This window comes from Nerophis lumbriciformis, linkage group LG09 (assembly GCF_033978685.3).
Source record: "Nerophis lumbriciformis linkage group LG09, RoL_Nlum_v2.1, whole genome shotgun sequence".
Lineage (NCBI taxonomy): Eukaryota > Metazoa > Chordata > Actinopteri > Syngnathiformes > Syngnathidae > Nerophis > Nerophis lumbriciformis.
Window position 1 is genome coordinate 10589072 of NC_084556.2, and position 13429 is coordinate 10602500.

General features: G+C 38.9%; 2 protein-coding genes and 1 non-coding gene across 3 annotated transcripts; all 3 read left to right on the forward strand.

Moving 5' to 3' along the window:
* Nucleotides 1–4532: 4532 nt before the first annotated feature.
* LOC133607158 (histone H1-like) lies at nucleotides 4533–5392 on the forward strand. Its single transcript, XM_061961622.2, has one exon. The coding sequence runs from the start codon at nucleotides 4550–4552 to the stop codon at nucleotides 5153–5155; it is 606 nt and encodes a 201-aa protein (XP_061817606.2). The 5' UTR covers nucleotides 4533–4549; the 3' UTR covers nucleotides 5156–5392.
* Nucleotides 5393–6304: 912 nt separating this feature from the next.
* On the forward strand, nucleotides 6305–6738 carry LOC133607733 (histone H3-like). Its single transcript, XM_061962638.2, has one exon. The coding sequence runs from the start codon at nucleotides 6311–6313 to the stop codon at nucleotides 6719–6721; it is 411 nt and encodes a 136-aa protein (XP_061818622.1). The 5' UTR covers nucleotides 6305–6310; the 3' UTR covers nucleotides 6722–6738.
* Nucleotides 6739–7327: 589 nt separating this feature from the next.
* Nucleotides 7328–7400, forward strand: trnav-aac (transfer RNA valine (anticodon AAC)). Its single transcript has one exon. It is a non-coding gene; the product is annotated as a tRNA-Val (tRNA).
* Nucleotides 7401–13429: the final 6029 nt, after the last annotated feature.

Below are 13429 nucleotides of genomic sequence, written 5' to 3' on the forward strand. Positions count from 1 at the left end.
TAATCAAAAGTTACATGAATTCTGTCTAACTTTTCCACTGTTTCAGCAACCTTGTGAACTTTTAAAATGGACTTTCATCCTAACACTTTAATTATTCAGCAGAGACAAAGAGGAAGGAACTCAACCCCCCCCCCCACACACACATAAAGGTCAAACCTCTTTTTATCTTGTTATACAGTAAATTTAAAATGAAAACATGCAGTGTTGCAAGTGAGCCTGTTCAAGACATCAAATATCATTTGACACGGAAACAAATATTTCTCTGAAAGGATTTAAGTCTGCAGATGCTTGCCTGTGGATGTGTGCATTCACTTCGTCATCAAAACCCATAAAGAGTTACCGGTACTTCCTCTTGTAAATACATGTTTTTGAAAAGTCCTCTACTTCATCGAAAAAGAAAGCAAAAACTCTGCACTGCTTGATTATGACAACCTCTACTTGGGAAAAAAACGCAAAAACTAAGCAATCTAGTTCTCCAAAATGTTGTTAATTTCGTGCTCTTTGGCAAAAAGAGACAGCTGGGAAAAAAATTGATTTTGAAGAATAATAATAACCACCCTAAAATAATACAAATATACAGTAAAAGGTGACAAGATGTTATGAGAAAAAAGTGGGAATTTTGAAAGTTTTCAGAAAAGACATTATTATTATTATTGATTTTTGTGTGTTTAGACTTAGACTTAGACATAGACAAACTTTATTGATCCACAAGGGAAATTGTTCTACACAGTAGCTCAGTTACAAAGGCTGGAAAGTGTAAGGATGGAAAGGATAATTAAGTTAAAATTAAAGTACCAATGATTGTCACACACACACTAGGTGTAGCGAAATTATTCTCTACATTTGACCTATCACCCTTGATCACCCCCTGGGAGGTGAGGGGAGCAGTGAGCAGCATCTTTGGCTGTGCCCGGGAATCATTTTTGGTGATTTAACCCCCAATTCCAACCCTTGATGCTGAGTGCCAAGCAGGGAGGCAATGAGTCCCATTTTTATAGTCTTTGGTATGACTCGGCCGGGGTCTGAACTCACAACCTACCGATCTCAGGGCGGACACCCTAACCACTAGGCCGCTGAATAGGTTACTGCAGATAATGTAATGCGGATATAAAGTAGACTAAAAATGCACCATAGTAGCAAAATAAAATATAACATATATGTAATATTTACATATTATATATACAGTATATAATATATACTGATATATTATATTATTATATTATATTATATTTGTATATAATATATACAAACATTTTTTTTGTCATAAAGAAATACAATCATGTGTGCTTACAGACTGTATCCCTGCATACTGTATTGATCTACATTGATATATAATGTAGGAACCAGAAATATTAATAACAGAAAGAAAGAAAATAATCTGTAGTTATCTTTATTTTTAAATTATCGTGCCGTGATTTTTCCAGTCCGGTCCACTTGGGAGTAGATTTTTCTCCTTGTGGCCCCCGATCTAAAATGAGTTTGACACCCCTGGCTTAAAGCAAGCTAAAATGCCCAGGGTAACCCAACAGAATGATAATATGGATTATTATGCAAAATTGTATATTTACATTTACTCAGGTGTGCCGAAGTGCAGGGTCACTGACTCATTAACATATATAATGTAGGAACCAGAAATATTAATAACAGAAAGAAAGAACCCTTTTGTGCGAATGAGTGTAAATGAGTGGGAGGGAGGTTTTTTGGGTTGGTGCACTAATTGTAAGTGTATCTTGTGTTTTTTTTTAATGTTGATTTAATTAAAAAAAAAAAAATATATATATATATATATATATATATATATATATATATTTATATATACTTTTTATTTTTTTATTTGTTTATTTCTTGTGTGGCCCGGTACCAATCGATCCACGGACCGGTACCGGGCCATGGCCCGGTGGTTGGGGACCACTGCACTAAACAATTGTACTATGTATGGATAAATAATAAAACAAAAATACTATCTTGACACCCATATTGCACACTGAGCTAAAGTTTTCTCACCAAGAAAAAAAAAGCAAAGTATAATAAAATAATTTAAACTTTAATACTATTTAATAATGCAACAATATTGTCATACATTCCAAACATTTTTTGTTCAAATGGAAATCCAAACTTAAATGTCTGCTTGCCGTATGGGGCAAGTTATGCATCAAATTGTATACTCAAAAAATTAAAATAGTTTTTATGGGAAAAAAAACTTGCAGTTCAGTTGATAGAAAAAAAATGGTGGTACCATTTTTCCATTTATTGTAATACACTGTACAAACAACTGCATATTTTATGGTAAAAAACTGGCAGCTCAGTCAACAAGATTTTTCTGTTAAAAAACGTTGGTACTGTTTCTCCATTTACAGTAATATGTGGAAGCGACTGCTCTGCCAGTTTTCCCTGCAAAATCATTTTATTTTACAGCATATTTAAAAAACAACAAAACAATTTAAATTTCAAAATACTTATACATTTATGTTAATATATTATTCACTGTTATATGCAGCCTTCCTAAAGGGGAACTGCACTTTCTTTTGGAATTTTGCCTATCGTTCAACATCATTATGAAAGACATGAGGACGGATGGATTTTTTTTAATGCATTCTAATTATTAAATATTCGTAAATAAATGTCCGCTTACGGCGGAGCTAATCGGAGCTCCACTATCCCGCCCATAAAATATGACAAAAAAACATTCAAAAAGCGCCAACAATACTCAATTTACATTTCATCACTTGAATTTTAACCAAGTATTAGTGATATTGTTATTATAAGCGCTAACGCAGACAAACTATTGATAGCCGTAATTTACATCATTGAGTGGTCTGCTTCCTCGCTTTCTTGCTCCCTGTAAGTTTATTGTAGATCATAAATCATGCCTCTCACCTGAAAAATAGATGGCTGAGAATTTAATCCGAGCGCTTGTCCCCCCCCGCACCTCCTCGCTAGGATTATGAGACATTTTTCCCTCCAAATGGGAATATATGAACATCCCAGCAGTCGGCATCCTAATGACAGCAGACATTGTACAGTAAGTGATGTTTTATGATGTTTGTTGGCTCTATTGAAGTCTGCAGTGAGCAGAAATCAGTGATGCGTTTTTTAAGTTAATGCAAATTAAAAAGTATGCTTAAAATTATCAAAATACATAAATATTAAATGTTATTATAAACGTGCCCGTTTCTTAGGCGCTCTATAGGCAGAATTGAACAGCTCCCAGAGGCTCCATTGTGAGCAGACAATGCATAAAAAAATGCATTAAAAAAATCCATCCATCTTCACACCTTTCATAATGATTGTGAACAATGGGCAAAATCCCCCCCCCAAAAAGTGTACCGGTAGTTCCCCTTTAAAGCAACCATAACTGTGATGTGGCCCTGAATGAAAACAAGTTTGACACCACTGCCCTAGAAGAAGTGCCAGTAAGTTAGGATAACACAAAAACAAAACAATCTCTATCCCCAAAATACTGTTTTGTACATTTTGGTGTTTGAGGCAAGACAAAAATGCCATCAGAACAATTTTGCTTTATTGCCACTAATTAGTTAGCAGGTTTAGACAAAAACTACCGGTTCTGTTTAAAATGTATTTGTGCAATTCAGTGCCGATGACACTAATTAATCAAGTTAATTAGTAGGATTAGACCATACAATATTTGTTGCTTTGGCAAGTGAGTAAAATTGATGTTGGAGTAGGGAAACATTACTAGTTATTAATGCAATTATACTTTAGTTGGTTGGACTACATACAAGAATAAGTTACCGTTAAAGTAAGAAAAAAACCTCGAATAAAAAAGCAGCAAGTTAGCTGAAAAGATGAAGTTCATCGATAAAAGCCGTGATGAGAGAACATAATCAGATAACATGAATGGGAGACGTAACTTTATAATCAAGTCCCAAACAAACCCAAAAACAGTTTAATAAAATATGAATGTGAATATATAGAAATTTTAAATGCATTTATGTTAAACCAAATGATCGGTAAACACTAATTATGTTTTACAGCTGATCCAGGAGCGACTGTCTGTAACCGCCCTGAGCCACTGTGGGAAAAACTCTGTGTTTGCTTCCGTCGCAATCTTAGCCAAAAAAAGACAAACGAATCCAGTTCATGAGTTGATTTTTGTTTTAATCTAATCTCGAATGTCTCTTCTTACAAGAAAAACTTTGTCACGTTGATTAAAGCTCAATTTGAGATGTTTTAAAGGACGAAAGGTGAGTAAAAGTAGCGCTGGATGTCGCCAAATGACGCACTACCAGGGAGGTTTGAAAGCTGTAGTAAACGTACTAGCAGGTTTTGGCGGATAAAATTTATATTAAACTGAAGGTAAAGGGTTTTTCTTGCCGGTTGTGCAAAAAGTGCGGTGTGAGATGTTGGTTTTTCGCGTAGTTTGAGGACGGAACGTGGCGGAGAAAACACAAAAATGAGTCCACATTTCCCTCCGTAGAGCAGAGCGGCGCTGGTGTTGACTCTCCACGGTTCTCATGTGCCTTATAAGTCCCGCCTCCTGCGCTCTTGGAGTTAAACTCGTTTCCAACGACACTTCCAGACAGCAAACATGGCAGAAGAAGCACCAGCAGCAGCAGCCGCGGCCGGACCGTCCAAAGCCCAGGCCAAGCCCGCCAGGAAGAAGACGGCGGCCTCCAAGGCGAAGAAAAGCTCTCCCAATATCGCCGATGCGGTCTTGAAGGCGGTGAAAGAAAGCGGGGACCGCAAAGGGACATCCATGGCTACCATCAAGAAAGCCATCGCAGCGATGGGGATCGACCTGGACAAAAGCAACAAGCGCGTCAATTCCACTGTGTGCAGACTAGTGACGAATGGTGATTTGATCCAAGTCAAAGGCTCTGGCGCTTCTGGGTCCTTCAAACTTCCGAAGGAGGCCGATAGTAAGACGAAAGTGGTTAAGAAGGTCGCCAAAAAAGCCGCCGCTAAAAAACCAGCCGCGAAGAAATCAACGGCCGCCAAGAGAGTGGCCAAGCCTAAGAAAGCCACCACTCCCAAGAAGAAGGCAAAGGCACCTGCCAAGAGTCCCAAAAAGGCCAAGAAACCTGCGGCTAAGAAGTCTCCTGCGAAGAAAGCTGTTGCCAAGAAACCAGCGAGAAAGCCACCAACCAATAGAGGATCACCCAAAAAGGCCACGGCCAGAAGGGCGAAGAAGTAAATGTGTTAAACTGCACATCACTTCAACCAAAGGCTCTTTTAAGAGCCACCACAACTTCTACTTAAGAGCATTTCCCAGCTGTGACACGAACATTTACTATATATTTTACAAATCCCCTCTATTAAGTTGTACATGCAGTAGAGCCAATATAATCACTGAAAACTTACACATATTTGTCCAGGCGTGTTACACTTAACCCTTACAACTACGCCATAACACTATATTCCGTCATTGATTTTTTTTTTCATTACCTTACCTTAGACATCCATACTATGTTATGTTGTATAAACACTGTCTTCTTTAATTCAAGGCACATGTGCTTAGAAAAGCACACATGCATGATCCAGCTGTTACTGGCTGAAAAAAAACGCCTGTCACTGGCATTTTGTATTCACTGAAATATAAAGTCTTTGTGGGTAAACATGGCTAAAATAACTTCTTAAACAATAGCCTGGTGAAAGAATCAGAAAAGTCTTTATTGCCATTGTTTGAGAACGGGTTCACAAACTAGGATTTCTTTTTCTTAGTACAATCGTGCAACATAAAACACATAACAGAATCGAAAGCAACCATACTACTTGTTGCTGGCATTATTGCATGAAATATGTGGAGCTTTTATTTAAACACGTTTGAATCGTTTCTTATTTAAATGTTTGCTATTTTTAAATGAACATTTGGGAATAATTTGTACTACACTATATGTTGTGAAAAGGAAATTTAATAATTTACTTCAGCTTAAACCCTTTTGGTCTGCAACATTTTTAATTTATGAATGCACAACTGTTTGTTTATGTAAAACTGTTTGTTTATTTTGTTGACTATTGCCCGAAGAAATAAATAATTAATGAATGAATACTAAAACAATCATAAATAGATTAAGAACATTTGTAATTCACTCTTGAAAGGCGGAGATTTAAAAAACACCGGTGTTGCCATTTGATTGGTTCCCTCATTTCAAAAATGTTCCCTCCAACAATTTGATTGGCTCATTTCAAAGCCCTACCCTCCAATAGGTCATCAGTTAGAGCGCGCGCGTCTTTGCTCTGGACCAATCAGCGTCGCCGTCGCTCCACAGAGCAACTATAAAGCTGCGCCTCGCCGCTCTTTTGCACACACCCCTGCATTCCGCCTGCAAGCGCTTCGTCTGAGTTAATCATGGCAAGAACCAAACAGACCGCCCGTAAATCCACTGGAGGAAAAGCCCCCAGGAAGCAGCTCGCCACCAAGGCTGCACGTAAAAGCGCCCCGGCTACCGGTGGCGTCAAAAAACCTCACCGTTACAGGCCCGGCACCGTGGCCCTGAGAGAGATCCGTCGTTACCAGAAGTCCACCGAGCTGCTTATCCGCAAACTGCCCTTCCAGCGCCTGGTCAGGGAGATCGCCCAGGACTTCAAGACCGACTTGCGTTTCCAGAGCTCAGCCATCATGGCTCTGCAGGAGTCCAGCGAGGCATACTTGGTCGGCCTGTTTGAGGACACCAACCTGTGCGCCATCCACGCCAAAAGAGTCACCATCATGCCCAAAGACATCCAGCTGGCTCGCCGTATCCGCGGGGAGAGGGCTTAAATAACCAATCGCACCAAACAAACCAACGGCTCTTTTAAGAGCCACCAATTTTTCTACTAAAGAGCTATGCATCTTATGCACATTTCTCACGGTTGATCTCTGTGCACAACAGTATGCTGTTGCATTTGCGCATCGCGTAGCTACTTAGGCGGAAGCAAAAATAGTCCCCTCCAATCGCTTTTCATTCGGGCACGATCTTAACTATTTCGTCACTTCAAACTGTTTTCCTGTAAATGATTTACAATGCAAAAATATACATGATCTCAAATGACCAAATTATGAAGAGTGTCGATTTTGGTTTCGGATCCAATAATAAAGCCTAAAGATTTGGTATCGGTGGTCGCGATGTTTAAGAATTGATCCGCACATCACAACCAATCCCGTGGTAGCGGCAGCACATTCAAATTAGCATGCGGAGGAATATAAATACGTAGGTGTGGGTGAAGAATATGTAAAACAACAAAAATGCTGTGTGTGTGTGTGTGGAATACTTATCGCGTCAATCCATATTATTGACCCAAGTTGTTGCCGGTCACAGTAGCCAGGTCAAAGTTCCTTAGTCCAAACGTGTTATGCTATTATGAGTATGTTCGACGTACAGAAGCAGTTTCCGTAGTGTAGTGGTTATCACGTTCGCCTAACACGCGAAAGGTCCCCGGTTCGAGACCGGGCGGAAACAGTTTTTTTTAGCCGCTCTTACTGTAAACCAGTGGTTCTTATCCTTGTTGGAGGTACCGAACCCCATTAGTTTCATATGCACATTCACCAAACCCTTCTTTAGTGAAAAATACAATGTTTTTTTTCAAATTCAAGACAAAGTTATATGTTTTTGGTAACACTTTAGCATGGGGAACATATTCTAAGTAACAAAGACTTAATTTAGAGTTATTTGGTTAGGGTTAGAGGGTTATGGCCAGGGTTAGGGTTATAATAAGGCCATGCCAAATAAGGCCTTAATAAGTACTTAATAATGACTAGTTAAGAGCCAATATGTTACTAATTTGCGTGTTAATAGGCAACTAATTAATGGTGAATATGTTCACCATACTAAAGTGTTACTATGTTTTTTTTTACTGGTGCACAAAATGAACCGTGCATGAACATCACCTTGATCAAACAACAAAACCAACACAGTGCATAAACTCACAACAAATTACACACCTGCAAATCAGTGTGACTTCTGCTGTTGCCGTATCCATAATACGCCGATAGGGAGAAGTTTTTATTTGCACGATGAGTCGGGTGTGTTTTGACCTCCGCCGAACCCCCGAGGCCGACTCACCGAACCCCTAGGGTTCGATCGAACCCAGGTTAAGAACCACTGCTGTAAACACAGATGTTTGAATACATAAATGTGATCACATTTAATAAGATAAGAGATGAACAATATAACTGGTAGCCATCTTTGTACTTGCAATATACTGTCCTTTTGTACATTAGTTAACTAGTCAGCCACACAACTCTTTCATATAAGATGGCTTTGAGAAGCTTATTCATCAAGGTGACATTTGAAAAATGCACAAAATTAACCTTTATTCATCTTTTTTCTAATTCCATTTGAGTTTTTATTTCATTTATTCATTCAAGGTCAAAACAAAGAACAACAATCAACATAACTTTACAATAAATTATGAATGAGAAGGGAGAAGTATAAACTTATATCCGCCCCGTATTCACACAGTTACATTTGTTGTGTAACTCAGAACACTTATGGCAATATTTCAATTTCACAACATGCAACAAAATAAACATAAGAACAAAACGTTACTCCAAATCATATCTTTTCATCATCATGATTGATTTTCTTTAATACAAAAAGAGATTCACTTTGTGTTCCATTGTCCAGTTTGTTCAGTCAACTTATTACTACACCTATGACTAAATTGCTTCTTTACCTTGTCGTTGTTCTAAATCTCAAATTATTAAAGATTTGACTGCCCTTTAAATATAATTATTTTCTCTTTTGAATGTTGTTTGGTATAATTTTTGCATGTGCTTTGTACATGATTTTTAAGATATTATACTCTACCAATTCAATACATTTCAAAGTTTAACTGTTTGGATATTAAAACTTGATCTCCTTTGTTCTTTAAATCTCAACTCTCAACATCCACAATTTTCCTACTTACTACTACAAAAAAATCATAAATTTAGTTTTACCAGTATTAAAAAAAATCTATTAACATCAAACCAAATTTTGATAAATTTGATAACTTCCTCTAACATATCTTCCATAATTTGTACTGAATAAAATAAGGTTGCGTCGTCCGCAAATAAAATACACTTAAACAGTTTGGAAACCATATTAATATCATTGACATACATTTCCCCCATGTTAACTTTTCCAAACAATAAAACAGACTAACGCTATCGTATACGGCAATGTTTATGTTGTTTAGCTTTTTGGCAAACTGTCTGTCTGTGGCCTGCTGCTGGCCCTGCCGGGCGGCACAATATTCCCGGCTCTGGGGTTCCTGTCACATTCGGTACATATATCCGAATTTAAGTGTTACTTCTTTTATTTCATAATCATATTACAAAACAGCTAGTGTTTTTCTTCCAATTGTGGTCTTTTGGTTGTCTGCAAAAACTGTGTGCTTAACCTTGAATGAGGAATGTAAGAAAGAGAGATACTCCTTTCTCTTATCTAGCCTTATTCCGAGGTAAGGAGGACAATGGGCATGTGTTTTGGCTGGAGGGACATGACTGCGAGGGTGGGAGAGAGAGAGACTTAAGAGGGGAGAGGGTTTTTCGGGGGGGGGACAGACCATCTTGGCAGCGCGATTGAATGTTCTATGCTGGACTGGTCTCAATGTATATGCAAAGCTTTGCAAATATATTACAAAATACCTATTCTGTCTCTGGTGGTTTTTCTACTCAGCTTTAAGTGTCGTAAAGAGCTTGGGAGCGACTTGTGACTTGAATTCCCTGGGAGGAACAACTGGTCCAAACGCAACAATAGGTTCCTATGCTCCCACATACATACACACGGTAAATGCATGTACATACACATACTGTATATATACAAGCACATATGCATACATACACTCATGCATATAATCACGTTTCATCAAACATATATTAACGTTGTTCCCACAGGGGAAACTGGGTAAAACACGGCACAATGACAAAGCTTAACCTAGTGTTACCATAACAATCTACAAGGTTAATACAGACCCCTCCACACCCCGGATTGTAAATAATGTAAATAATTCAATGTGATTATCTTGTGTGATGACTGTATTATGATGATAGTATATATCTGATAGTATATATCTGTATCATGAATCAATTTAAGTGGACCCCGACTTAAACAAGTTGAAAAACTTATTCGGGTGTTACCATTTTGTGGTCAATTGTACAGAATATGTACTTCACTGTGCAACCTACTAATAAAAGTCTCAATCAAGTTCGCTTCTCTTTCTTCCCCTCCATTTATCTGCTTTTTTTTTTTTTTTTTTTTTTTTTTACATACATGTACTGTTGCATTTGAAAACATTGTATTGTTGATAAATAGAGGTAATTATTCTTCTTCAATAGTGCTATTTCTATTGGCATGTTATTGCTCCATTTGTAGTGCAATGTTCATTGTCATTTTTGTGTTATTAATATTTACTTCACTAACTGCTTCTTTGCTATCACTTTTACTATCATATTTGTACATATCGTATTTGCTGATGCTGTTTGGTTGCTGTTGTTGTTGTCTCTCTGTCTTTTCTCATTTTGTCCCTGCAATTTCCCCCTCTGTCTTCCTTTTTTTCTCTTTCTATATCCTCCTACTCCGGTCGGGCTGTGCCTAACAATAATATAAATCCAGTTAATAAATTCAAATAGAAAATAAGGCATTAAGAGAAGTATCCTACACTTCTCTGTAAAGTAAATATGGGTATCTACATCAACAATATGATTTGCCTGAGTAGCTGGACAGGACAGGACAGGACAAGACAAAAAAACAAAACATACCTAAAACTTAGAATGTCACCACTAGATGGTGCCATTGCATAGTTGTACTGAAATGCTCGACAGTGCGCAACACTGACTTTTAGGCCCTGTCCACACAGTGTTTCATTTTTATGTCAGGTTGAAAAAAACAAACACTTCCTCACCACACGTGGGGCTGTAAGCAGACATAGACAAAGATTTCCATCACAACCTTAATGATAAATATACACCACACACAAAGGAGCATACAAGTCTTCACCCTTTCCTTAAAAAACAGCACACGGACCGTCGGTGAAACTCACCAAACCGGTTGAAAAGCAGATATGTGTGTGGCTACAGGGGGACTCATCTGCATTCAAGGACTGCTTTGACACCACCGACTAGGAGTTGTTTAAGCAGGCAGCCAAGAACAACAATCAGGCGAACATTGGGGAGTATACAGTGCTAGACCCTACCTGCGTTCGTCGATCGAACCGTCAGAGGTTAGGTTTGAAACAGCATTGGTCTAAATCACAAGCAGCCACTGTAGCGCTTGCCAAGAGGAAATGAGCCTCGATCAATAATTCTTTGTTATTTTTGTAGTCAATGCCAGGAAAACACGTTTCGGGCCAAACCGGGTCCCTACAATGGTGGGGGATGAGTCTTTACAAAGGAGTGGGTTGGAGTCCAGGGGCCAAGACAATAACAGTCCCTAAGAACATGGCCACCATCGCGAGGCCATTAAGAGAGACTGGTGTCATCAGTTGATAAGAGAATATTTTGAATACTAAAATTCTTAAAGTTAGTTTCCCGGTCTTGTACAGTGATGGGGATTTCAACATTGACCTCTTGAATCACCTTGAGTCCTAATAAGGAAAAGCATTTGATGTCACATCCAGCTCATTGAATATGCACGGTGGTCATAGCATCTGTTCTCAATAGGTACTATCAATCAATCAGCCCTAAATCACAAGTGTCTCAAAGGGCTGCACAAGCCACAACGACATCCTCGGTACAGAGCCCACATAAGGGCAAGGAAAAACTCACCCCAGTGGGACGTCGATGTGAATGACTATAAGAAACCCCCCCCCCCCTTCCCTAGGGGAGACCGAATGCAATGGATGTCGAGTGGGTCTGACATAATATTGTGAGAGTCCAGTCCATAGTGGATCCAACATAATAGTAAGAGTCCAGTCCATAGTGGGGCCAGCAGGAAACCATCCCAAGCGGAGACGGGTCAGCAGCGCAGAGATGTTCCCAACCGATGCACAGGCGAGCGGTCCACCCCGGGTCCCGACTCTGGACAGCCAGCACTTCATCCATGGCCACCCGGACCTGTGTCTCCCCCCCTCCACAAGGGAGAGGGGAGCAGAGGAGAAAAGAAAAGAAACGGCAGATCAACTGGTCTAAAAGGGGGGTCTATTTAAAGGCTAGAGTATACAAATTAGTTTTAAGATGAGACTTAAATGCTTCTATTGAGGCGCCATTTAGCTCTTCTCAAATAAAAATGCCCTTATGATTGCATCATTTTCGGCTGTACGGACCATTGAAATCGCAAAATGGATAAACGAGAGTTCCCCCGAGAGGTATTCAACAAGGGTGGAAGAGTGCGAGATTTTACGAAAGAAGACGACAAAAGTGGCACACACTCTAGTACATGGGAGCAGAGTCGAAGCATGCACGAGTTTGCAGTGACCACTTTTTTTTAAAGGTTTGTTTGATCTATTTTTAATATACTTTACTCGTTTAGTATTTTCAATTGTAGTATTACCTTGATATTATTTTATTATTCATTTTAACAAACAGAAACCAGAAAGTCAGAGTCAATGATACTTTGTCAGGAATGGTACTTTTAGGTCTCCAAATGTGTCAGAGTACATATGATAACAAGAAAACAATCAAATATGGTGATGATTCAGTAATTGTTAGTTTGTTAAATGGATATGTAGTCAGAGGTGTCGAGCTGTCGGTTGCTAATTTGTTTACATTGACACGTCCTCGCAAGACGCAAAGTTGAATCATGAAATGCAACCTTACCTGAGCTAAAACTGTGCATATTTAACCGGGAGAGTCTTGATACCAATTTGTCTTGACCCAGCCACACACAAAGAAGTTCTAGACCTCCATGCTTTTTTTCCAAGTTTTCGTTCGTTTTGTTTTGTAGAATGACGACATAGATAGTTCAATAAGTCTGGGAACTCCACCGACGCATAACCCTTGATATCACTCGACAAATTTTTTTAAATAATGCAATTGCATAGTTTACTCATATCTAAAATCTATAGGCCCCCCGCGTACTCAGATAGTCTGTGCGCTGCTTGCTGCACAACAGGCATCTTGGCTTGGTTGACCCCTACTGTTTTCCACTTCTGGAAAGAAGTCACGTGTCGGAATCAAACATGTATTTACTTTTTTCTCGTTAGTTCTTTTTTTTTTTTTTTTTTTTTTTCCGCTCATCTTATTTTGTGTTAGAAAACAAATATAAAGACATTTGAGAAGACTGGAATTTTTTCAACAAAGCTGTTCATGTGAAATACCTGATGCGGCCCAACCCCACCCAGACTCTGCCTCCAGCGGCCCCCCAGGGAAATTGAGTTTAAGACCCCTGGGGTAGGGTGTCTAAATCTAATCCCATACCATGGTAATGTTAGCGTACCAACTTTTTTTTGGCTAATATTGCAACCATACACTTCAGTCATATAACTTGGAACTTGAAACATGCTAACAGTTTCAATATACAAATTGATGGTGGTGAGGATGGCACCACCTCGTGGTATGTTTACAACA

Bases quoted from the DNA above. Each gene is read 5' to 3' on its own strand.
- LOC133607158 (XM_061961622.2), top strand. From the start codon at position 4,550: ATGGCAGAAGAAGCACCAGCAGCAGCAGCCGCGGCCGGACCGTCCAAA.
- LOC133607733 (XM_061962638.2), top strand. From the start codon at position 6,311: ATGGCAAGAACCAAACAGACCGCCCGTAAATCCACTGGAGGAAAAGCC.